This window comes from Pteropus medius, unplaced genomic scaffold (assembly GCF_902729225.1).
Source record: "Pteropus medius unplaced genomic scaffold, Ma_sr-lr_union100, whole genome shotgun sequence".
Taxonomy (NCBI): Eukaryota; Metazoa; Chordata; class Mammalia; order Chiroptera; family Pteropodidae; genus Pteropus; species Pteropus medius.
In genome coordinates, this window is record NW_024352837.1 from 183,121 (window position 1) to 206,473 (window position 23,353).

General features: G+C 56.9%; 2 protein-coding genes across 8 annotated transcripts in view; both read right to left on the bottom strand.

Annotated features, from left to right (window-relative positions):
• MEGF8 (multiple EGF like domains 8) overlaps positions 1-14,272 on the bottom strand; it is a 40,174-nt gene extending 25,902 nt beyond the window's left edge. For 3 of the 5 annotated variants that reach the window (XM_039849996.1, XM_039849995.1, XM_039849993.1), the window contains exons 1-13: positions 13,354-14,272; positions 8,668-8,831; positions 8,223-8,429; positions 7,321-7,501; positions 7,152-7,240; positions 6,175-6,590; positions 5,603-5,748; positions 5,369-5,491; positions 3,352-3,506; positions 2,910-3,029; positions 2,432-2,576; positions 2,194-2,357; positions 293-493 (exon numbers count right to left, since the gene is read on the bottom strand). In XM_039849996.1, the coding sequence (XP_039705930.1) occupies positions 293-493; positions 2,194-2,357; positions 2,432-2,576; positions 2,910-3,029; positions 3,352-3,506; positions 5,369-5,491; positions 5,603-5,748; positions 6,175-6,590; positions 7,152-7,240; positions 7,321-7,501; positions 8,223-8,429; positions 8,668-8,831; positions 13,354-13,540 (2,298 nt within the window). In that variant the 5' untranslated portion in view covers positions 13,541-14,272. The remainder of the gene's footprint in view (positions 1-292; positions 494-2,193; positions 2,358-2,431; positions 2,577-2,909; positions 3,030-3,351; positions 3,507-5,368; positions 5,492-5,602; positions 5,749-6,174; positions 6,591-7,151; positions 7,241-7,320; positions 7,502-8,222; positions 8,430-8,667; positions 8,832-13,353) is intronic. The other 2 variants (XM_039849992.1, XM_039849997.1) reach the window with 2 other exon arrangements.
• A 106-nt stretch (positions 14,273-14,378) lies between these two features.
• Positions 14,379-23,238, bottom strand: TMEM145 (transmembrane protein 145). 3 transcript variants are annotated; one of them, XM_039850000.1, is made up of 15 exons: positions 22,835-23,022; positions 22,027-22,101; positions 21,833-21,910; positions 21,665-21,751; positions 21,471-21,572; positions 21,269-21,353; positions 21,085-21,156; positions 20,907-20,975; positions 20,459-20,539; positions 20,300-20,378; positions 20,062-20,155; positions 19,159-19,331; positions 18,157-18,277; positions 15,977-16,183; positions 14,379-15,491 (listed from the first exon to the last, which is right to left on the bottom strand). In XM_039850000.1, the coding sequence occupies exons 1-15, from the start codon at positions 22,952-22,954 to the stop codon at positions 15,243-15,245; spliced, it is 1,692 nt and encodes a 563-aa protein (XP_039705934.1). In that variant the 5' UTR covers positions 22,955-23,022; the 3' UTR covers positions 14,379-15,242. The 3 variants fall into 3 exon arrangements, with proteins under 3 accessions (XP_039705934.1, XP_039705932.1, XP_039705933.1); XM_039849998.1 differs by having other exon boundaries at positions 15,353-16,183; positions 22,835-23,238; XM_039849999.1 differs by lacking the exon at positions 22,835-23,022 and adding an exon at positions 22,617-22,682 and having other exon boundaries at positions 15,353-16,183.
• Between the last annotated feature and the right edge of the window lie 115 nt (positions 23,239-23,353).

A 23,353-nucleotide genomic window follows, 5' to 3' on the forward strand; every position in this document is an offset into this window, starting at 1 on the left:
TTCAAAGCCCCCTAGCAGCCACCTCCGCCCGGGAACAGGAGTGCCTCTGGGCTCCTTAGACCCCAAGAGCCTCCAAGTGTCTCCAAATCCTCAAGGGAGTCTAACTTAGGAACACAGACCTTCTCCGCCTTTTTCAAACTTCCCCCCAAATTTGGTTCACAACTGAGAACCCTAGTGGCCTCCCCACACTAAGGACACCTCTCCTGCCTCCGGACTTCTCCCCAGGCCCCGGCACCACATTCCAACCCCCGTGTTGACCGTAAACAGCCCCAAGTGTCCCAGGCGCCCTCACCATGTTCTCTGTGTCAGGGCCACGGGCCATCCTGGCCAGGACGTGGAGGCGCTGGGCCCGAGCCCACACGGCCACATCCTCGGCTCCGGGCCCACCGGGCCCCCCCGGCAGCAGTGGGTGGATGAAGCCGCGGTAGACGAGAGACACGTCGGTCTCTGGACTTGGTGTCAGGGTGATGGTCGTGCTGCGGACAATCAAGACCTGTGCCAGCCAGGAAGGGGGACGCATGAGCGCCTTTCTGCATGGCCCACAGTCCCCACGCTCCTCAGGCCTCCTCAGGGCCAGCAAAGACCGGACAACCCAACCTCCTTCCCTATTTTAGGGAACGGGAGACTGAGCCCAGGGCAGGGGAGGCGGCTTGCCCAGGGTCGCTCTGGGAGAAGTCGGGACCCCAACTCAGACAACAGACAGCAGCCCCTGCTCATCCCCACCTCCCATTAAACGTCAGGATCCTTTTCCCCAGCACCCCACCAAACCACGTAAGCCCTTAAGAGTTCAGCTAAAAAAAAAAAAAAAAACCCCCAAAAAAACCTGTAGTCCCTTAACTACAGGTTTGGAGAACTTCGAGGTTAGCAAAGACCTCCATGTGCCAGGAGGGTGTCGCGCCCCAACTCCACGGGGACAGAAGCTCCTGTGCTCAGGATACATCCGGACCTCACCCTACGTCCTCTGTTTGTAATTATCCAGTACATAAGTTTAAAAAAAAAAAAAGCCCAGATCCAACATTCAAAGCGATGGACACACGACATGATTTACTACTAGTAGGTGTTTCTGTAATTGCAAGTGAGTGGAGCAGCCGAAGCGCTCGTCATGGGAGGCTGTTTAAATAAACTACGGTACGGTGTCAGAAAATAAGTGGAATACTATGCAGCTGTAACGGATAATAATAAAAAAAGAAGGTGTTCCCTAAGTTCTCTCACGGGAAGGCTGCCAGGACGTGTTAAGAAAACAGGAAGCAGTAGTACAGTGTCGAGTATACTAGTTTTTGTGCAAGAAAGAAAAATGACTAAAAGTCATATTTACTTGTATTGGAACAGGCAGACCCAAGAAGGATACAAAAGAAATCCAAACAGATCTTCCGGGGAGAGTTAGGGTTGGGAGTGACTTTTCACTCGACAACTTTTCACATCGTTGTGATTTTTAAACCATGGGACTATTACCTATTTTAAAAATCAGTAAGGAGTTACTATAAAAACCAGCTTAGCAGTATTTCAATAACTGAAATATAGAATTATCATATGACCCAGCATTCTCCTCCTACATATATACCGGAAAGAGTTGACAATTAGTGTTTAAACAAAAAAACCGTCCATGAATGTTCACAGCAGTACTATTCACGACAGCGAGAAGGTGAAAACGACTGAACATTCATCAGCTGGTGAATGGACGTGGGGAGAGGCGGTGACCAGGCGAGGAGAATGACCCAGCCCTCAAGAGGGATGGTGCTCTGACACATACGACAACATTCATGACCCTTGAAAACATTACGCGAGGTGAAAGAAGCCAGTACCGAAAGGCCACTTATATGGTTCCCGTTACGTGACATATCCAGAGCTGGCAAATCCAGAGACAGAAACAGGTCAGGGGCAGGGGAGAGGGGAATGGAGAGTGATTACCTCGTGGATTGGGGTTTCCTTTGCGGGTGATGAAAATGTTCTGAAACTCAATAGTGGTGATGGTTACACAACACTGTGAATGCGCTCAATGTCACCGATGGTGAATTTTGTTATGTGTATTTTACAATTAAAAAAAACCATTTTTAAGTCAGTAAGGAGAATCAGACCCTTTAATGTAAAGACAGGGTAAACACAAGAGTGATAAAGATTCGTTTGGAAAACAAAACAAAAACCCTAGGACCAGCCCCTCAACATATCACTCTGGGCCCCAGCCCTGGCTCCTACCTTGTCAGGCTGGGAGGCATTGGGTGGCTGTTGGAAGGTGAGCAGGTGCAGGCCAGGAAGGAAGCTCTGGGTGACACAGGCCTCCAGGGATGTGACAAAGACAGGTGCAGGCCCCCACCAGCCCACGGTGCCTGAGATCTGCTCCCCTCGGCAGCGGGCCTGCTCTGTGAGGACAGGAGGGTGGGGGTCAGGGTGGGGTACAGCGCCGCCCCCTCCCACACTGACACTGGTCACTCACCAGGCCGAGGGAGGCAGCTCTCGTTATGTACGCACCAGCCGAGGGCACCGGGCCCCCGGGGAGGAGTTGCAGGGCTGCTGAAGGCCAGGCAGGCCTGGCAGTCACCCAGGAGACGGCCCAAGCCCAGGCAGCTGGCAGCCGGACACTGACATGGAAGGGAAGAAACAGAGGTCACTGCCCACTGGGGCTTAAGGGATATTGGAAGGGCTGTGGATTCAGGAGTTTGGGGGTGGAAAGGAACTGAAAGCCACATTAGGATGAGAAAGATCAAGAAGACAGGAGCTGGGGACCTGGGGACAGATAACTGCAAAAGGATCAGGGCGGGGTCAAAGTTCAGAGGTCAGCAATCAGGAATGCTGATCTTAGGTGTGAAACCCAGGTAGAGGGTAGAGGGGACGTCCTTCTCCACTTGGTTTCAGCAGAGACAGACACTGAGGGCCGTCTCTGCTGGGGGCTGAGCGCCAGGACAGTCACTCACGGCCCCAGAGGAGGTCCCAGGAGGCGGGGCAGCTTGGCAGGCCCCCTGACACCAACTGCACTCGGGGTCTCGGGAGCAGACGCTGTGGTCCGTGTACATGGAGCAGTAGTCCAAGTGGTACTGGAGAGAGATGGGGGGAGGGGACTCTTCAGACAGGGGCCTGCTCCCACGGCCCCGCTAATTTCCATCATCCCAGGGAACCCCGACTGTTCAGCATCCGACGACACTGCTCCGAACCTCTCCCAGTCCCCGGGACCGCTGTCCCTCTACCCTCAGCCCCAGGGACCTCCACTCCTCCTCCCTGGAACCTGGGGACTGACCTCCCTCCTCTCACGGCCCTAGGAACCCCCACTCCTCTCCGGGACTCCAACTTTCTCCCTCATCTGTAGGTACCATGCTACCTCCTCCCCAGCCACCCTCTCCTCACCACCCCAGTGCTCACGTCCGGGGCAGGTGCCTGGAACACGAAGGGGGGAACCTTGTAGGCCATCAAGTCCCCGCGGGGCCGGCCACTGTACCCACCAGCCACCAACAGGACACTGCCGCCAAGCACAGCTGCCACATGTGAGTACCGACCACTGGGAGGAGCTGCTCGGCCTAGAACAACACAGGCCCCCAAGGGCATAACACTCCCTGCCCAGAAGACAACCCCAACTCCCTAGAGCCTCAGCCCAGATCCTGGTTCCTGCTTCAGTCACCGGTCCACGGAAACCTTCCCACCTGCCTGGCCCTGCACCAACTCTAGTCCTCTCTCCCCTCGGGGCTCCCTCACCCCTACCTAAGTCATCTTTCAAATAGAGCATGATCTCTGGGGTCAGAAAAACTTGGGTTCAAATCCCGGGTCTAACTCTTACTTAGGTTCAAATCACAGATCACCAGCTGACTAGCTGTGTGGCCTTAGGCAAGGGACTGACCTTTGTTTTTTGAGTTTAGGCTTCTTCATAAGTGGAACCATCATCCCGCCCTGGGGGAGCCAGAGGCAGGCGGCCCCGCTCTCACCCGCTTTTGTTTGCCTGGCACCTGCCTCCCTTCTGGTGACAGCCTCTGGTTTTCCAGTCCACAGGCTCAAGTCGAACTGTCCCTGCTTCCGGCGGAAGTGGGGCTGTAGCCCAGACCTATCCGTGTCAGTGACTAGTTCAGGGATGTACCTCAATTCCTGTAATTTTTGGGGAAAAAAGGTACTCTCTCCACGCTGGGCATTTTAAAGGGGTAAAATATAATCCCAGAGCTGCTGGTGACCATCTGTAAAAGGCAAGCCTGCTAGAGACTGAAATAAACCCAGATGAGAACTGGAGAGAGAAATGGCTGATGCCATTATGTGAGCACCTGGATCCAGCCCAACCTGAAGCCAAAAGTTTTCACTCAAGTGAGCCAAGAAATTCTCCTTTTTGCTTCAGCTGGTTGAATTTCTGTCACTTCCAACCAAGAGTTCTGACTGACAGGTCAGTGATTGGTGACTTCCCCACTCTATTAATGACTTGTATGTTCTGTAAGCACATGAGACTTGGCTCAGGGAATCACAAACTACAGAGGAAGAAGCCTGCAGAAACCTCACACTCTCTTCTGCCCAGTGAAGGCACCTAAGAGGGACAGGGGTGAGGTGAAGGAGCCCCGGATTGGAGGTCTTGAGTGCCAGGCCTGAGTTTTATTCCCGATGGTCACATCGGATTCCTTGGGGACCCTTCCTCCTGTCCACCCCGAAAGTGTTAATGTCCCTCCCTTATGTTTGTCTCCTGCCCTCATTCTTCTGTTCACTGGGGTGGGAAGAACAGACAGGCCTCTGGGAAGTCCACAGTCCCCTGAAATGATCTGCCCACTTCGTGCCTACTAACATCTTTCTGAGGAGAGGGCTTGTGGCTTTTTTCCAGTTCTCAAAGCAGTCTCTGATCTAAAGAGTCTGAAAGGTTCTCCACACTCCCTTCCAGGTGAGCCACCTGGCCCTGGCCCTGGCCCAGGACTCGTCACTGTTAGAAAGACGTGCTGAGCCCTTCACGAGGCCATCTTCGTTCTTCATGCATCATCTCAATTTATTCTCACAACAGCCCAGTGGCTTAAACTTTATTACGATCCCCATTTACAGATGGAGAAGTCGAGGCACAGAGAGGTTAAATGATGGTTTTTGTACAGATAGTTGTTTGGAGCCAGTCATCTTGGTTCTGCTACTTGTCCACTGTGTGACCTCGAAAAAGTCACTTCTTTATGGACAGTTCCCTGGAGCAGCTAGAAACTGGCAAAACCTGGACTGAAACCTAAATCTGATGCTGCTACAACCGCATCCCATCTCCATGGCAACATGCCCTAGTCTATCTGTAGCGCAGCCCAGCCTCTTCAACCGGCTCCAACAGGATGTCTGGCTCACCCCAACAAGAACCACGGTGGGTCCTGCCCAGAGCCCAGATTCATAGTGGGGAGAAGTGTGACCCTCAGAAGCCCCTCAGGGAAAGAGAGGGGCCACTCACCCTCAGGGGTTCCTGGCGGGGCGAGCTCGGCCCCTGACACCCACTGATGGCAGCCAAGGTGGTAGAAGAAGATGCCATCTTCGTAGCACTTTTCCTCCTGGTAATGGGTGTGCACGTTGCCCCCTGGGAAAGGAGGAAAGGGGCATAGCTGGCAGGCCTGGGGGAGGAGGGATGCCTCAGCTTGGGGTTGGCTGGAGCCCCTGGCGGGCAGGCGGGGTCGGAGAGCCTCCTCACCGTAGACCACCATGTAGTTGCCGAGGACGCTGGCCGTGTGGAAGGCTCGCTCCCGTGGGCCCTGAAGCCCATCCCGGCCCTTCAGGGTCGTCCACAGGCGCCGCTCCACATGGAAGAGCTCGGTGGAGTTCACCCGCACAGAGAACCTACGGGGGTGGGGGGCAAAGGAGGGGCTCAGGCAGGAGGGGCGTTGAGTGGAGTGATCATCCAGGCTCGAGACCTGCTGTGACTGGGCTTAAACCCCCTTAGATCTAGAAGCTCCCCTGGCCAGGACCCAGGCTGGACTCGTGTCTGGGTTCTCTGCATATTCTAACCAGGGCTGGACACCGAGCAGGGGCTGGTGGAATGGGTGGACGGTGGGAGTGTGTGGAGAAGTGACCAAGAGATCGAATGAAAACTTAGGGAATAAAAGAATGGGGAGTGAATGAGTGAGTGAGTGAGTGAAGGAAGGAAAGAGTGACTGAATGACTACAGGGGTCCATCGGTGAGCAAAGACCACAAAAGACTAAAGGCCCATGTGTTGGGCCAGGCCTAGCCCTGCAAGGGCAGGGGTTGTGGGGCAGGTCACTCACCGGGCAGTGGAGGGACGGTGTCCACCATGAACCAGCAGGGCACGAGATGGGGCATGGAACACCATGGAGTGGCCGGTGGCGGCTGGGGGCCGCCCACCTGCCGGAATCACCTGCTCCCAATAGGCCCCGCCGGTGCGGTCAAGTCGGAAACGGAAGAGGCCAGAGGAGAAAAGGTCGTGCTGGGTGCGGCCACCAGACACGTAGAGCCAGACGTCGTCCACTAGTGCGGCTGCATGACCTGCCAGACCTGGTGGCCCCGAGGAGCTGGAAACAGGTGGTGCCAGGAGCTCCCAGTGGCCCCCGCCCAGGGGGCTAAAGGCCCACACGTCGCTGGTGAGGGAGCCATCGGCCAGCTCACCACCCATCAACACCAGGGAGCCGGCCCAGGCCACAGCCACATGGGAGTGACGAGCAGCCTGTGAGGAAGAGACCAGGAGACAGAGATAGAGAGGGAAACAGATGGTGACACACAGAATGACAGAGAGAGCCAGACACAAACACAGAGATGCAGAGAAAAATAGAGACACCAAAAGAAAGACAGAAGGTAAGACCGAGACAGAGATATGCAAAGACAGAAAAGAAGAGAGACAGACGCAGAAAGACAGATATGTGCCAATGAAAACAGAAGAGACAGACACACAATAAGAGAGGGCGGAGTCAGACACACAGAAATAGAAGGAGAAATGTCAGAGGAAAAAAGAGAAATAGAGGTACAATCCAGAGAGAAGGAGACACAAAAACCGAGAGTCCGAGACAAAAACAGAGAGGCCGAGAGACAGGAGATACAGGAAGATAAGATGCAGAAAGGGAGATAAAGAAAGACAAAAGAAACTTTGAGATAGAAAGCATAAACGCACGAGTAGGTGTGCCCATATCAAGCCGCGGGCTGGGAAGACTACGGGGTAGAGGGGTGGCTCCGGGGGGCCCTGGCTGGGACTGACAGGTGCCTCCAGGCGGGGCAGAGGTGGGGTCCATACCGGGGCAGGACTCAGGTCCCAGCGCTGCCAGGTGTTGGCAGAGAAGTTGTATAGGACGAGGTCACCCAGGGCACTGTTGAGGTCCTGGCCTGTGGAAGGTGGACAGTCTCAAGCCCTGGCCACAGGCTGTCGGGGCGCCGATCCCCAGACGCGCACCCCATGTGCTCACCTCCAAAAACAGCCAGCAGCCCCGGCGGAGATAGGAAGGCACCGGCGGCCCCAACACGGGCAGAAAAGGCGGGGTCCCCAGCACTCACGTTGTGCCACCAGCCAGCCCCCTGGTTCTCCCACAGGTGCAGGTCACAGGCACGTCCCAGGAAGCCAGGCTCACAGCGGCATGGTCCCAGGGGCTGGGGGGAAGGGGACACAAAGGCAGAGTAAGAGAAAAAGAGAGAGACAGAGAGGCCAAGGGAGAAAGACAGAGACAGGAAGGAGACACGCCGACAGACAGAGGAAGAAAGGGACACAGAGACACAACCAGAGGAGGCAGAGAGGTGGAGGAAAGAAGACAGACCAAGAAAAAAGAGAAAGACCCAGAGAGAAAAATGAGGACAGACTGGCAGAGCAAGACAGCAGTAAGGTCAATGTCAGCCTCAGCTGGAAGAGCTCAGACCTGGGGAGACAGAGGCAGGGAGGGCTCAAGACGGGATCCAGTCCCAAAAAAGGATATGCACGGCTTAGAGCCAAGGTCAGTGGTCGAACGTCAAAGTCATGGCTGGGGGTCCAAGGCCAGACAGAATGGCTGGGTGGGAGGATGGAGTTGAGCCTGGCAAGAGGAAGGAGGGCAAGTTCACAGGTGAGAGGCGGATGGTGATGAAGACAGGAGTAGGCTCGGGCAGAGGGGCGCCAGGTGAAGGCGGGGTGGGGCTGGAGTAACAGGTGAGGTGGGATCTGGAATGAGAAGGCAGTACTGTGGGTGAAAGCAGGGTCCCTCGTGGAGTCGGTGACACAGCGGAGGGTGGGGTGGTGGGGAGAGCTTCCGGCAGGGGCAGAGTCAGATCCAGGAGATGAGAGCAGCAGGTTTGGTCACAGTTCAGAGCCCCAGGAGGACACAGCTGGGGACAGGCTCACCGAGGCGCAGGTGCCATGACTGCCACAGTAAGCCGAGCATTCCTGCAGGCCGCAGTCAGGGCCCCCCCAGCCTGGCTCACAGGCACACACCCCTGGGGGCTGGCACTGCCCACGGCTGCGGCAGCCCCCCGGGCACAGGGAGAAGCGGAATGAGGCGTTGAAGCCCAGCAGGTTGTAGTTGGCATCGCTGAACAGGTGCAGCAGCATCTGCAGGCACAGGTGGGCAGAGTTCCAGGAACCGTACTGGGAGGTGGTCTGCTCCTGCCCTACCCCCCACCCTGGGGGTTGCCACCTCCTTTCTTCATCTCTCTCCCCCTTTCCCTGCCCCTGATTCCTTCTGTCTGACGCCAAGTCCCTCCTGCTGTCTCTCTGTCCCTCCCTGTGTGTGTCTACTCCCTGGCCATCGCACTGCACCTGCCACGGCCCACAGCTGGGCCCCACCAACCTTGCCCGAAGAAGCCTCGATGGGTGGGGGCCGGGTGCTCCCACTCAGACTGGCAAGCAGGGGCCCTCGCGGGGAGTCGCCGTCATACACAAACAGGTAGTCGTACGTACATTCCGTGTCCAGGAAAAGGAAGTCCAGCAGGATCCGGTGCTGGGGGCTCGGTGCTGGGCAATGAGAACAGAGGGGCTGGGCTCAGACGTGGACCCTCTCCCCATGCTTCCACGCAGCCCACTCAAGAACACACACCCTGCTCCACGTGATACAGGGACCCAAAGATGAGTCAGACCGGGGCCCTGCCCTGGACGGGCTCCTGGTCTCAGAGCCCAGGGTGGTCAGAGGAGGAACTGTAGTATCAGCTCTGGAAAGGACTCCTGCCATCAGGCTGAACACCCAGCCCTGTTCAGACCGGAAAACTGACATGTGCAGAGAGGAAGCCACAGAGCTATTACCATTTACTCCTGAGCCTCAGCCACACCCAGGCCTGGGGGTCGGGGCCCAGGCTGGAGCCGAGGGGCAGGCTCCCAGATGGAAAAGCCCTCTGCAAGCCCCATTCCAGGCCGAGCACAGCTTCGAGGGAAGAGGCTCATTTCTTACCCCTGGACAAAGGGCAATTTCTTCAAGCATCACAGCCCCACCCCGTGTCTCATCTCTCTGTTTACTGTGGTAGCTAAGAGAGTAGACTCTAGAGGCAGACTATGCCTGGGCTCGAATCTTGGCTCTGCCACTTACTAGCTACTAGCTGTGTGACCTTGGGCAGTCACCTAACCTCTTCTGGCTCAGTTTTTTCATCTGTAAAGGGGGCATAACAGTACTGTGGTGGATCCCCACTTCTTGGCCACTCCTCCCATCAAGAGGTGAGGGCCAGTGCCCTGTCCTTGTATCTGGGAAGAGCCTCAGAGACTGGCTGGACTGATACGAAGCAGCACTGGTTCTGGCACTCCTGAGACTAGATCAGAGGAAGCCTTGTAGCTTTTACCCGGGCCTCGTAGAATGCTCCTTCTGAGAACACAGCTGTCACGCTATGAAAAGCCAAAGCCACATGGAGGGGCCACATGTAGGCATCCCAGCTGACAGCCCCAGCTGAGCTTCCAGCTGACAGCCAGCATCAGCTGCCAGCCCTGAGAGGAAATCCTGGACGTGGGGCTGCGCCGTGTGAGAGGCGACAGTGCATGAAGTGCTTAGTGGGGCCTCGCACTTCTCAAATGCCACCACTCCCAGCCCTGTCACGATTCCTGCTCTCTGCCAGATCCGGGTTCCAGAAGGTTCTTTCATCTCACATTTTATACGAGGGGCTCAGGGAAGTCTTCTGGGCCAGAGAAACTAGGAGACCTGGGTTCCAGCTCTGCTCCTGACCCGCAGGAGGACCCATGCCCCTCAGCAGACTCATCTGTATGCTGGAGATGCTCATCCACAACTTGCTAGCTGAGTGCTCGTGGGCCGGTGCCGTGGGCTCCCTAAGCCTCAGTTTCCTTGATATAAAATAGAGATCATTCTCCCCACCCACCAAGGCCGGTGTAAAGATTCGAAATGGTGACTCTAATGTGCCAGCCCAGGCCTTGTCTTCTCTTGCCAGGACTACTGGTCCAGCCTCATTCCTGGCCTCCTGTCTTGCCCTGATATGGGTCTGTGAGGGATCTTCCCAACTCAACACCTGGCCCTGGCCCTCCCCTGCTCAAAAGCCCTCCATGGCTCCCACCGTCCCCAGAAGAAAATCCAGCTACCTAACCTGGCACTTCACAAGGTGAAGTCTCACCTTGTCTCACATCACCCCATTGCTTGCAGTTCTATCAGAAGCTGGCCTTTACACAAGTGTCTGCAGCACATTCTCTCTTCCTACCAGCAAACTTCCCCATCTCCTACAGGAAGCCTTCCCTGATGCCCCCTGGCTGGGTTAGGAGCCCCTGTTAGGGATTATCACTTTCCATTAAAATCTTCATTCTTCTGGGCCACATCTGTCTCACCTGCAGCCTAAGAGGCCCACCAGGGCAGGGCCTGGGCCTAACTCATCTTGAGGGTCCCTCTCTAACACTGCCCAGCACTGGACCTGGCACTGGCCAAGGACTCAGAAAATGCTGGATGAAGGAAGGAGGAAATACACAAAATGCGTACTGAAGTTGGCAGCTCTCTCTCAGACTCTGACCAGAGCCCTGGAGAACATCAGAACAGATCCTGAGCCATGGTCTGAGGAACGCAGAAGAACCATTTAGCCACACTGGGCAACCAGACCTCCCAGAGTCTTACCAGCCTCAACCATACTGTAAAGCTCACAACAAGTACATCTTTGTCAAGTGCCTGTCAGAGGCCAGCTCACCATCTGCCATCCCCAAGTTCCTCCCTAACTTCAAAGTCTCTTGTTTCCACCCCAAATGGGCCCAACCACAGGCCACCCTGACCAGAGATCCAACCCCAAATCTCCTGCTTTTTAAAAGCAGATGCTTCTTATTTGTGAGGATATTGTGAGGACTGGGTACACTGTGAACATGGTGTAAAAGTAAGTTGTCAGTGGCTTATTTCTTAATAGATTGGGAAGCAGGTTGGTTCTTATAGGTGAGAGGCATTGGGAAGGAAGGGAGATCAAGCGGGTTCTGAAAATCTCCCCGACTCCCCCTCCCCTAACATCCAGCTAATTCGTTCCCAAGTCTCACTGGTGAAACATCACGGACGTCTCTTAGTGCTCTCCACGCCTCTTCACCTTCTAATTCTTGCCCTAGTAAAACTCACCCTCTCCTGCAAGACTGCGGGCCAGGTGCCCAGTCCACCCTCCACCCAGCCCGGGAGCAAAGCCCCACTCCTGCTCAAAATCCTACTGTGGCTCCCCTTCAATCCCAAGAGAAAAGCCAAGCCGCCCAGCATGACACTCAAGGCTCTCCTTCCCTGGCATCTGGCACCCTCTTTACCTCCCAGCCAATAGTCCAGCCAAACCAGACAAATCTAGAAATGGCTCCTGAGACACCCAAGACTCTCTTTTGTCTTTATTGAGGCTGTTCCCTTTCCTCACCCAGTAAACTCATGTGTGCTTCAGAACCCTATTCTAGTGCCTCCTCCTCTGTGATCCCCAACAGACTCCCCAAGGCCCATCTGCCCAACCCTGTACCTCCTTCTGTCTCAGCCCTGAACACACTGGGCTCTTCAGGGTTGGAAGATGATTTATACCAACATATAAAAAACTTCTCATTCTGTTCTCACATCCCCCACCCCAGATAGAAATGGCCCCCAAGCTGGGGATAGACACACATTCCCAAGAAACATGCTTCATCCATACCCGCACAACAGCCATAGATAAATAATACATAAAATATAAATCGGATCACATCCTTCCCGTTTGAAACGCTTGCATGGCTCCCCATTGCCCCCAGATAAAGAGCAAGCTCCGCAGCCTGCAAAGGGAGGCCCTGCATGATCCAGGTCCTGTCACGCCTCTGGCCTTTGCCCAGGACCTCTCCTGGGGGACCCCCACCTCCCTTGGAGGCCAGCTTCTACATCCACTCCCAAGGGAGGCCTTCCTGGACTTCTCTGGCCACACTGTCTTTGAACTTCTCTTCCACCTCCCTACTGTCATCAGGACAGAGCTAAAATTCACAAGGTCCCACACCCTCTGCCTCCCCGCAGTCCTCCAGCCTCTGCTTCACAGTTTGTCTCCTTGTATTCATCTTGTATTCTAGCGCACTGCATTTCTATTTCCTCAAATCCCTCCTGTGTCCGGGCCTTTGCACGGGCTGTTCTCCTTGCCTATAGTGCCCTTTTGCTCCCTCCTGAATATGCCTCTTGGGCTCAGCTGTCACCCAAGCTAAGTCAGACATCTCTGGGCTTCCCACTCCCTGGGAGTGGGCTTGTTTCCCCTACTGAACTGGGAGACCATGAAGATAGGGCTGGGGCTTTTGCACACAGACTGTTTCCTCACTCTGGAATGCTCTTCCTCCTTCTCCTAGTTGACTCTTATTGGTCCTTTATGCCTCAGCTCAGACGCCTCCTCCTCCAGGAAGACCTCCCCCCCACCCCCAGATCAGGCACCTTCTTCGGGCTCCCCTAGGCCTGTAGGGTTCCTCCATCACAATCTCAACCACTCTGGACTATCACTGTCTATTAATGTCTTGGTCTCCCCCACTGGATCCCAAGCCCCAAGTCATCAGGGATTGCTGAGACTTTTGTCTCTATCGTGTCCCAGTGGCAAATATATTGTCTGGCACATGGATGACCGAAAAAATGCTTTTATTGAAGAACTTTAAAAATAAGAACAATAAGCATCCTAAACCATGTATTAAGCATTTACTATTTGCCAGACATGTTAAATACCTATTCTCATTTCATTCCAACGACCCTATGAAGTGGGTATTTGAGGGGAGGGGAAGCTGAACCTCAGAGAAAGGAAGCCACCTGCCCGAATTCACAAAGCTAGTAAGAAGTGGAACCGGAATTCAAAGTCGGATCTTGGGCTAGAAGCCCCAGTTTCTAACAATTACTCAGAATATCCCTCACCGATGCTCCTGGCTTGTAACTGTCCATCTGGGTCTGGGTGCAACTCCCCAACCAGACTTCAAGGCCTTCCAGGGCAGGGCCCAGGTTGGCTGCTTTTTAGAGCAAAGGGCCTGGACCAGAACCAGGCTCTGGGAATGTGGTGAGTGGATGAATGAGTGCACAAACGAATTAGCGAACGAGTGGGTGTGTGACCCACGCGGCCCCACTCACCCTCGATGAGCCACTCGCAATTGCCATTGACGCTGTAGTTGCCCGCACCATCTGTCACGAAACCTGGCGCCTCCCGCAGCACTTGCCGCTGCCCCTTGCAGTCTCCCGCCCGGGCCCCAGGAGACAGCGGCCCCAGCAAGGCCAAAGATAGAGCCAGCGCGGCGGCCAGAGCCCGGCCCAGGGCCATCGCCGCCTCCAGCACTGACCCTGACAGACTGCACGGACCCGGAGCAGACCCTCCTCCGGCGTGAGGACCTGCAAATGCGACCTCTATGAACGGGACATGGCCTTGTAGACTGGGGAGGTCCAGAAGTCGCAAGCGCCGCTGTTGACAGGCTCTAGAAGTCGAGGGGTGGGCTCTGTAGACCTAAGATAGGCCCTGTAAATAGGGTCGCTATGGACGCGGCCGACCCCTAGGGACCACAGGAGTCCCTTATAGACACAGGCCCCCATAAGCTGGCTGACTCCATAAACGGTGTCCAGCAATTACAGACGCGGACCGCTGCAGGCTGAAACGGACCTTAGAAACGTGTGGGTCCCCAGTGGGCAAAGGGCCCTAGAGCCGGGCGGGGGCCTCCATAGAGGGTGCGGGCCAGGCCGGGCCAGGCCCGGATGGTCCGGGAGAGACTCCAGCCTGGGGCGGGGCGCGACCGGGGACCGGGGGCGGAGCCCGTCCTCAGGGGCTCCGGCCTGGCACCCATGGACTCGGTCCCTCGCTCACCCACCCGCGCCTCTCTCGGGAGCTCGATAGGCCAGATCAGAGAGACGAGGGGACGGTTGGGCTAGAAAGGCCCGGGGAAGACCTCTGGGTGGGCGAGGGGGCGGGGCCGAGAGGCCGCTGCAGGAGAGAGACCAGGGAGGAGGCGAGAAGTCGCGGAACCGCAGGTCAGAGCGGCCCTGGGAGGACTGCGGAGCACCCAACCCCACCCATCCACAAAGGGAGACTTCCGGAAACTTCCCCGCCCATTTGTTCCCCGACGCATGCGCAGCAGTGACTTCCTTGGCCTGCGAAGAGAACATGCACATGCGCAATGCTAAATCCTAACCCAAACTCGGGGTGCAGGTGGCTGAGAAAAGCATGTGCCACTGGAGGGCGCCTCTACCTCTGACTGGGGAAGAGAAGGTAAAAATAAAGGAACAGTGTAGTAAGAGGGCCAGTTGATTCATATCTTTAGTGCTCCGAGATTCTGCGTCAACGTAAAGGTCAGGTTTTACAGGCCTCTCCCAAAACGCTATTTCATAGATGGACACACTGAGGTCCCGGAACGGTTCTTGCTCAGCCTTGTCTCTGAGCACCATCAAGATGTAAAAGAAGCCATCTTATAGATAAAAACTGACGACTCCTCTTTATTTTGGCAAGAAGGAAAAAAAAGTCTTTCTGCCGGGGACCTGAGGGAGGGTCACCGGGATGGAGATGGGGGTGGACAGAGCACAGGTCCGAGGTCACAGAGATCCAAGGGAAGGTTTCAGAGTCGAGACCAACGTCACAATATCCGTCCCGGGAGCGGTGGCTCGGGGTCGCGGGGTCCTGGAGCGCCACGGGCAGGGTCCCGGCGATCGTCACTAGTGTTCTGGGGTCCGGCGGGGTCAGAGGTCTCGGAGGGGGCCAGGGGGCCGGAGGTCACGGAACAGCGGAAGCCCAGAATCCGGCGCAGCTCTGGGCAGGGGCTGAGGGAGGGGACGGGGAGAGCGGCTCCCGCGGGACCGTTTGGCACAAGAATCAGGGGAGGGGGGAAGCGGGACGCTGCGCACCCCTATCTGGGCGCGCGGGGTGGGCAGGACGGGGAAGGTCTGGGATGGCCCACGCCTGGGGCCGGGATAGTACGGGGATTCGGAGCCCATCGGGGGCCCGGAGCGCGGCCCATGGGGGCAGGGGCGGGCAGGGGTGCTCAGACTGGGGGTGCGGTGCCCCCGGCCGTGTGCATGCTGAAGTATTCGGTGAAGCCGGTGTGCGGCGCCGCCGTCTGGGGCACAAGCGGCTGGTAAGGTGGCGTCGGGCCATCCCAGCTCGGGTCGGCCGCCTTGGGGAACCGAGCGGGAAGGGGCGGGGAGGCCGCGCCCAACTCGGCCATGGTCACCACGCGGCCCCTCGGGGCCACCGCCGCCGCCACCGCCGTCTCCTCCACCTGCTTCCCGGCCTGGGAGGGGGGTCAGGGTCAGAGGCCTTCCGGGACAAACGGGGACAGATGCGGCCCCGAAGGCCCGTCCCCTTCCCCCCAGAGGACCCCCTCCCGAGGTGTGGGCGCCGGTGTCAGTCAGGGAAGGAGCGGGTGGCGGGGCGCCTGGGCAGCGGGGCCAGGTACTCAAAGGGCGGTGTCGGGTCACGCGGGGCGAACTCCGGCGGCGGCCGGGGAGGCGGGGGAGAGCCGCGGAAGGCGGGCGGCGGGGGCACCGCGCGTGGCGTCCGAGGTGGCGTACGCAACAGCGCCAGGACCCAGTCTGGCAGGGTGGGCGCAGGCGCTGGGGGACGGTCGCGACGCGGCGTTGGGGCGCGGGGCGTGCGAAAGGCAGGGGGCGGGCTCAGGCGCCTGGGCGCAGGGGGCGGCGGCGGGGCCGGGAGTGGGGTCAGGTACTCCAGGGGCGGCGCCAGCAGCTCCTCGGGCGCCGGGGGCGCGGGGCTTACGGAGGAGGCGGGCGGGGGGATGGAGAAGAGCTCCGTGAAGTTGGGCACCGAGTCGCTGATGAACGTCACGTTTCCATAGACGTGCTGCGGGAAGGCCTTATCCGCGGATTCGCTCCCTCCGGGCACCGGGACCCCGGCCGAGGCGATCTGCGATGTGCGCACGTGATACGGGAAGTTCTTGTTGGCCGCCGACGGGCGTGTCATGATCTGGGACGAGGGGCCGGGTACAGGTTGGAGAAGCACCGTCCAGGCCTCAGGATATCTCCATAAACATGAGATCCTAAAGATTCTCCTTCACTTGACATCCCCCACTCTTCCCTGAGATCCTTCAAACGGTATTAGGCGCCTACTCTGAGCTCTGACCTTCCTCCTCACAACTCCCGCCACTCTGCCCCTGTTCCCTCCATCAGAGGCCTGATCACCGAGTTATCACTGACGTTAAGCTTCGCATCCTGCACTGTCCAGGATGGTAGCCACTAGCCATATGTGGCTATTTAAGGTAATCGAAATTAAACTAAATTTTTTTGTTTCTCAGTCACACTAACAGCAAAAACCACAGGGTATTCTCATAAACACAGAAAGTTCGATTGAACAGCAACTGATAGACTCTAGAACGTTAGCTCCATGAGAACAGGAATTTGACTGCTCTGTTCCCTGCTGGATCCCCTTCTAGAACAGTACCTGGCACATAGAAACTCTCAATAAATATTGATTGAATGTCGAGGTGTCTCCCCAGTTAGCCTGGTAGAAAGGCGAGGAGACTGGATGTGACGCTAGCGCTGCCCCCAGGAAGCCCAGCACAGTCCCTCTAAGGTTGTGCTGAATAAATGATCAAGAAGCCGAAACCAATGAGCAGTGGAATGTCAGCAGCACAGCTGTGCTGAGCTAACGTGAGCATTTTTAGGAAGGAAACCAGCTGAAGGTGAAATACAGCAGAAAGGGCACAGCGTTTGGCGTTCTGAGCCTGCACCCCACCTCACGGCCCCGCAGTGTGGGATCTGGGGCGTGTCGATTAAACTCTCTGAGCCTCAATGGGGAAAAGGGATTGCAGTGCCTACTTGGGAAGAGAGTGGAAACAAAAACTGCTATGCAGAGCCTGGCACATGGTGGGTTCTCTCGCCCTCTCTCTGCCCCTTTCTGAATTCCCAAAGAGCCTCAAGATGCACTGTCCCAGGAAGATGAGTCTGTACCTAAGTCAGGCTCTGGGGTAGTAGATGAGGGACCCGGCCCCCTCCCTTGATAGATGAGCACCTTTCCTATACAGAGCACATGGTGGACCCCTGGCATCAGGAGCTGGGGCCCTCAGTGATTCCTATTTCCCTGTCTGTTTCCCTCTCATGCCAGACCTTGTGGTCTGCTGGAAAAGCACTGGGGCCAAAGAAAGTCCCTGCCTTGCCATCAAAGGCCATGGAGCTCTGGCAGGTCACCTCCCCTCTCTGGGCCTTAGCTTCTCTTCTCTGTATAGCGGGTCCAATGACTGTTACCATTCTGTCCTGGGGCTTCTCTGGCAATTTAAAAAGAGGGCAGGAATAAATGCTTATGAGTGTTCTTAGCATGAAACAGGCTGGTTCAACACAGGTGCCCACTGAATGGTTGATGGACGGATGGAAGGATGGATGAATGAATGAATATAATCGTCACCCAGAAGTCCGGATAGGAATATAAACCAGAGTAAAGATGAGGTTCGTTGCTAGTTCCCTCCTGATGCTGTTCGGATCTAGGGCTCTAGAGCCCAACCAAGCCTGGCCCACCCCAGCTGCTTCTTCCTGAACAATGGCCTGTGATGGAGCAGCACAGATGGGAGAATGTGAGGGGAGAAGCGTGGAGTAGAGATCTGGGGGCTTGAGGAAAGCAGTGGGGATCCAGAAGGGAAACATGAAAGTCTGGGGACACAGGGTCAGAAATGAGAATGGGGAGAGGGGCAGAGAAAGAGGGCGGGTTGGGAGAAGAGTCCAGGACTAGGCGGGAGGGAGGAATAGAAGAGTGTGGAGTCTGGGGCACACAGGAAAGTAGCTGCAGGAACCCAGCAGGCTCTCAGTAAGTGTCTGGTGAATGACTGGAGGGATGAAGTGAAGGAAACAGATCAAGAGCCCAGGACAGAAGGTTCAGGCAGATCGGGTAGGGAGCCTCATGCATCCTCTGCCCATAGGTTTCCCACCCCACCGGAAGCCCATCCTCACCAGGAACACGCCATGGGCATACAAATGGATCCCCAGCTGGATGCCATTGACAATCTTCTCTCGCGCCCACTTGGGGATCCCAAAGTTGGCGATCAGGGCCATGACAGGAACTGCAAAGAACCTGAAGGGAATGAATTGGGTTGGTAGAGACGCTGCCCTAGCCCTCCACTCCACCCCTTGGTCCCCAACTCCCTCGTCATGCATACACACAGGCCCCAGGTGGGTCCCAAATGAGAGAGAAGCCAGTGTGAGCTTCAGAAGCCAGAGGTTAAAAGGAGGCAGGAATCCCACTGGCATGGGAAATTCTGCAGGCGAGGACTAGGTTGAATTGAACTCAGCCCCGCCCCACCCCACATCTTGGCACCTAATAAGAAATCAATAGATGTTTGATGAATTGTTAACATATGATAGTAACAACTAAGGACTTACTACATGCCAGACCTGTTTCTAAGCATTCCACATATATAAACTCATTTTGTCACCCAGAAGGGTGCTCGCAGTGACTCTAGGAGGCAGGTGCAATTTCCATCCCCATTAAACAGGTGAAGAAACGGAGGCAGAGAAGTTAATTGATTTGTGTGAGGTCCCATGGTTTACAAGCTCTAGAAATGCGATCTGACCCCGGGCAGTCTGGCTTAGAACGTGCCTACTTTACCTCTATATTACGCTGAACAATAAAAACTACAACTAGCTTTTACTGAACACTTACTATGTGCCAGACATGCAGACCTAATATGGTGCCCTGTGCATACTCAAAATAATTCCTTGCAAGAGATACTCTTGACAAACTTTCTTTATGGGTAAGCAACCTAAGGCACTTTTTTTTTCTTACTTTGGGAAAGTGATTTTTTTCCTGGTCACTCAGTGAGTAGTGGCAGACTCTAGTGACAGCTGCCTGACTTGAAAAACCATCTGTCTCACTGAGGAGGGTCTGAGTTGGGGACAGCCACTTCTAGGAAGCCCCAGGAGGCAGGGACAGGTTGGGGGCCCAGCACATCTCACCAGAGGGTGTAGGCAGCAAAGAAGGGCACGTAAAAGGGCTGTTTCTCTGGGAAGTGACGCAAAGAGACGAGCACAGCATAGCAGAACCACACATAAGCCGCCACCTGCAGCCCGATGAGCCCGTAGCCCGCCGGTGACTCATACGTATACAGTACCTGGCCCGGGTCAAAGAACTGGACCCAAGAGAGAGCGCATTTGTCATAGCCCTGGACTCCTACCCTCCACAGAGGGACCCGACACCCCACCCCTGGGCACCCAGGGGCAGAGTACTTGGTCAGGACAGAAGAAGCAGGAGAGCAAGGGATGGAGACAGAAGCATATAAAGGTACAGAGAGGGTGACAAAGAGGAAGAGAATACATCCCCTAACGCCACCGTGTGGAAGCTTTCCATTTGCAACAACTCCCGTGAAGTAGGTCTCATGATCACCCCAACTCACAGAGTGGGCAACTGAAGCTAAGAGAGAAGCTTTTTTGGCTAAAGCCAAAGCCGAGAGGTAAAGCCTTAGAGGAGCCCCTGGGGAGGTAAGACCCTCCTAATTTTACAGAGGAGGAAACAGGCCCAGAGAGGGGGACCATCACTCGAGGCAAGCCAGCTGGGAGGTGGGGAAGCCAGAGTGGAATCCAGGTCTGTGTGACTCCTGAAATCTTGGTCACGACATTGAGCATAAATGTGACAGACAGTGAGAGACGGAGGGAGGAGGAAGAAGCTACTGAGTGAGACCGGGAAGAGGGGAGGAATGCACTTAGAGAAACAGATGGGAAGGCGGGAAATCAGAGTGGGAGAGAGAGAGCCAGGAAGAGCTCCATGTGGGGAAGGGCCTGCAGACAGGTGGGGGAGGCCACTGAAAGCTGGGGTGGGGGGGCGGGAGGGGCAGGGCCTGGGCAGTGGCAGGCGGGACTCACCTCGGCCTCATAGATGAGCAGCACCACGTGGGTGAGGGTGTACAGGGTCATGTACACAGACAGCTTCACAGAGCCTGAGTGGCTGATGCGGCCCCTGGCAGCAGGCCATGAGGGAAGATGGCAGGGGTGGGGCTGTCAGGGAGGAAGGGGCCGCCACCCCCCAAACCGCCCCCCTGACCCCATCTCTAGGCCAGCCACACCCCATCCCCAGCACTCCCTCCCAACCCAGCCTGGGCACCGTGTCACCGTGAATCCCTTCCCCAGAAGGATGAGCATCAGCAGGAAGATGAGGAAGCTGGAGGAGAAGAGCAGCTTGGCTGGGAGAAGGGAGGAGAGGGCAGCTCAGACACAGTCGCAGAGGAGCCCGAGAGCCCACCCTGGCGCCCGTCATTCTCACCCAAGATCTTCAGACTCTCGTTGCCAATGCCATCGGTGGCATATTGGCCCCAGTAGATGCAGAAAAACAGGAGGCTCAGGACTGAGGGAAGGATGGGCAGAGAGAAGAAAGGACAGATACCAGCTTTGGGGCACCACTGATCCCTAGTGCTGTGATCCAGGTGACCAGAACCCTCCTCTGTCCCCATGAAGAGATTCTAGACCATTTACTCCCACTGAGCTCCTAGGAGACCCAAGAGTCCAAGCCCTCAGCCTCTCCTCTCCCAGGACCCAGGAGTCCAGGCCTCCAGCCCCCTCCAACCTCAGACCAGGAGTCCAGGACCCCCAGCTCCCCACCCCTCAGACCCAGGAGTCCAAGACCCCCAGTCCCTCCCCGCTCAGACCCAGGTGTCTGGGCCCCCAGCCCCTCCTTTCACAAAACTCAAAAGCCGAGGTACTCTAAACCTCACCCTCCACTCCTGCTGCAGCCATGAACATTTTATAAGTCGTGTGGAGCAACTGACGACCTTTCAGCAAATCTAGGAGGGAAGTAGGGGAAGGCTGTTCACAGACAGGAAGGGAAAGCAGCTCATCTCCCCCTTGCCCCCCCATACCTTCTAACCTCCCCCCACCATGTGCTGGACTCACATCCAAAGTAACAGGAAAGGAAGAAGATGAGGATGAAGATGAGGAGGAAAGTCACATCTGTCTCCAGGATCCCTGCCGATGTGGTGGAAGGAGGAAACGGTTCATTTGGGCTGGGTGTCCCTCAGCAGGCACCCAGTTCTGCGCTCCGTCAAAGATCTTGGCTGCTGGGTCCCCATATGCTCACCAAACTCATCAGCTGAGAAATGCCTCGTCCAGAAGGACTTGCCATTGGTGAGGACCATCTCATATTCCAGCTGCAGCCCATCTCCCTGTGGGGAGTGTAGAGGCCTAAGGGGGGCCCTTGGTAGGTAGGGGATAGGCAGAAGGGCAAGGAGGGCAAGGATAGGCAGGAGGGCAAGGTCCAGGTGGCCAGCCCAGCCCCTTACCCCACACTTGCTGAGTGCGATGTACCACCACCTTTCACGCACCGAGCGGAAGCTGCGGCCACTGGAGCAGCTCAGATAGCGGGTTCCCTCCTCTGACACCACCTGGGGAGGAGCAAGAACGCTGAAGCCTGTCTGTGCCACGTCCAGGCCCTTGACCTTCAACGCCTTCCCAGGCCCCGGGGCTGGGCCCATACCTGACAGCCTGACCAAGCATACTGGGTGGTGAGGTTGATGACCTGGTTGTTCTCAGGCCTGATCACTGACTCCTTGGCCAGGCAGTCCTGGGGAAGGCAGGGACATGGTCACTCCCTGGCCAGTCTCGACCTGCTCCCCTTCCAGTTCACCCTCCTCACAGCCCTCACCTTGTCCCCTGCTTTGTACACGGCTGGCCACTGGGATGGGTCGTCGAAATAGAGGAGTATGTTCTGACAGCACTTGGCCTGCAGACCCAGAGATTTCGGTGTTTGGAGGAGTGTGGGGAGATGGAGTGGCCCTTTGCCTTGGGAGGCCAAGGAAGCATCCAGCCTCGGTGTGGGAATGGTTGGAGAAGGCTCACCTCAGGGTATCGGAAACGAAAGTCCAGGCGTCCATAATCCGAGAGAAAGCAAAATCTCGTCAGGAACACCCAGTCCTGGAAAAGGGGCCCAGTCAGACCCTCTTCCAAGTCCTTTGAGAACTCTCGTTGACTCCACAGACCCCCAAGTTTTCTTCCTACCCTAAGTACCTGGTTTTCCAAGAAGCATAAAGGGGAACAAGTCACCTCCAAAATTCTTCTGTGATCCCTTCACCTTGGCTCCAGGATTCCTGCCTCAAATGCCCCCCAAGTTTCCTTCCCTCCCCTCACTTTTCCTATTTCCCAGGCACCCTGAGAAAGACCCCAGAGGGTCAGATCCCCATCCCGACCACTTTCTGTCCCAGACACCATGCCCCGCAGTTACCCACACACCGCCCCCACAGTGGTCCCAGAGACCACCCCGTGCTGGGGAGCATTTCAAACGGCCCTCTCCCGGTCTTGAGCAGGAGCGTGAACTCGAGGCTCTCAGCGGAGTGAAAAGTGCTGTCCCTTCAGCACCACCTCGGCGTCCCCCAACCCCACCCCAAACTCCGACTATCCCAACCCGGCCCCCCTCCACGCCAAGCTCTGACCTCAGTGTCCCTCCTACAACCGCCGAGTCTCATCTCGACCCCACGGCTCCCCTCGGCCTCAACCCTGACTCAGTCCCCCCACCGCCCCCGGCCCCACCCCCTGTGGCTCCGGGTCCGCCCCCGAGGGGCGGCAGGGGGCGGGGCGGTCCCCTCCCCCATCCCTCCCTCCCGTCCCCCGGGGTCCCGGTGAGTGGCAGAGGAGGGCCCGGCGCGCTCACCTCCTTAGAGCTGAGGTTGCCCCGCACGTACTTGGCCCGGGCACGGGGGGGCAGTGGCAGCAGCAGGAGCAGCAGCGGTGGCAGCAGGCGGCGCAGAGCGGGCGCGCGCGGGGGCTCCATTCCAGCCGCTCCGGCCCTGGCCCCGGCTCCGCTCCGGCTCCCACTCCGGCCCAGCGACGGCGGCGAGAGCGCGCGGGCCGGCCGGCGCGCGCCCCCGATTAAAGGGGCCGCTGGGCGCCGCACTCCCCGCCCCCTCCTCCAGGACGGTCCATTCGGGCCCGTTTCCACTCCCCACGGGAAGGGCCGCCGTTTCTCATCTTCTCCAGCCAGCCCCTGCTCCGGTCCTCCCTTCTAGGAGTCTCCGTGATACCTCAGGCTCCCGGTGTCCTAAACTGAACTCACCTTCCCCCAAGCCGTGCCTCCTCCAGACCCCCACTCTGTCTTGACCTCCCCCAATTTAGTCCACAAACTGTTCTTTGATTGCTCATCTCCGCCCCCATGTCAGCCATCCCCTCCTGG

Bases quoted from the DNA above. Each gene is read 5' to 3' on its own strand.
- TMEM145 (XM_039849998.1), bottom strand. From the start codon at position 22,954: ATGGAGCCCCCGCGCGCGCCCGCTCTGCGCCGCCTGCTGCCACCGCTG. The intron at 21,911-22,026 runs GTGAGCCTTCTC...CTGGGTCTGCAG, and splicing joins TTCGTTTCCGATACCCTGAG to GCCAAGTGCTGTCAGAACAT. The intron at 16,184-18,156 runs GTGAGGATGGGC...CCCTCGTCCCAG, and splicing joins ATGCCCATGGCGTGTTCCTG to ATCATGACACGCCCGTCGGC.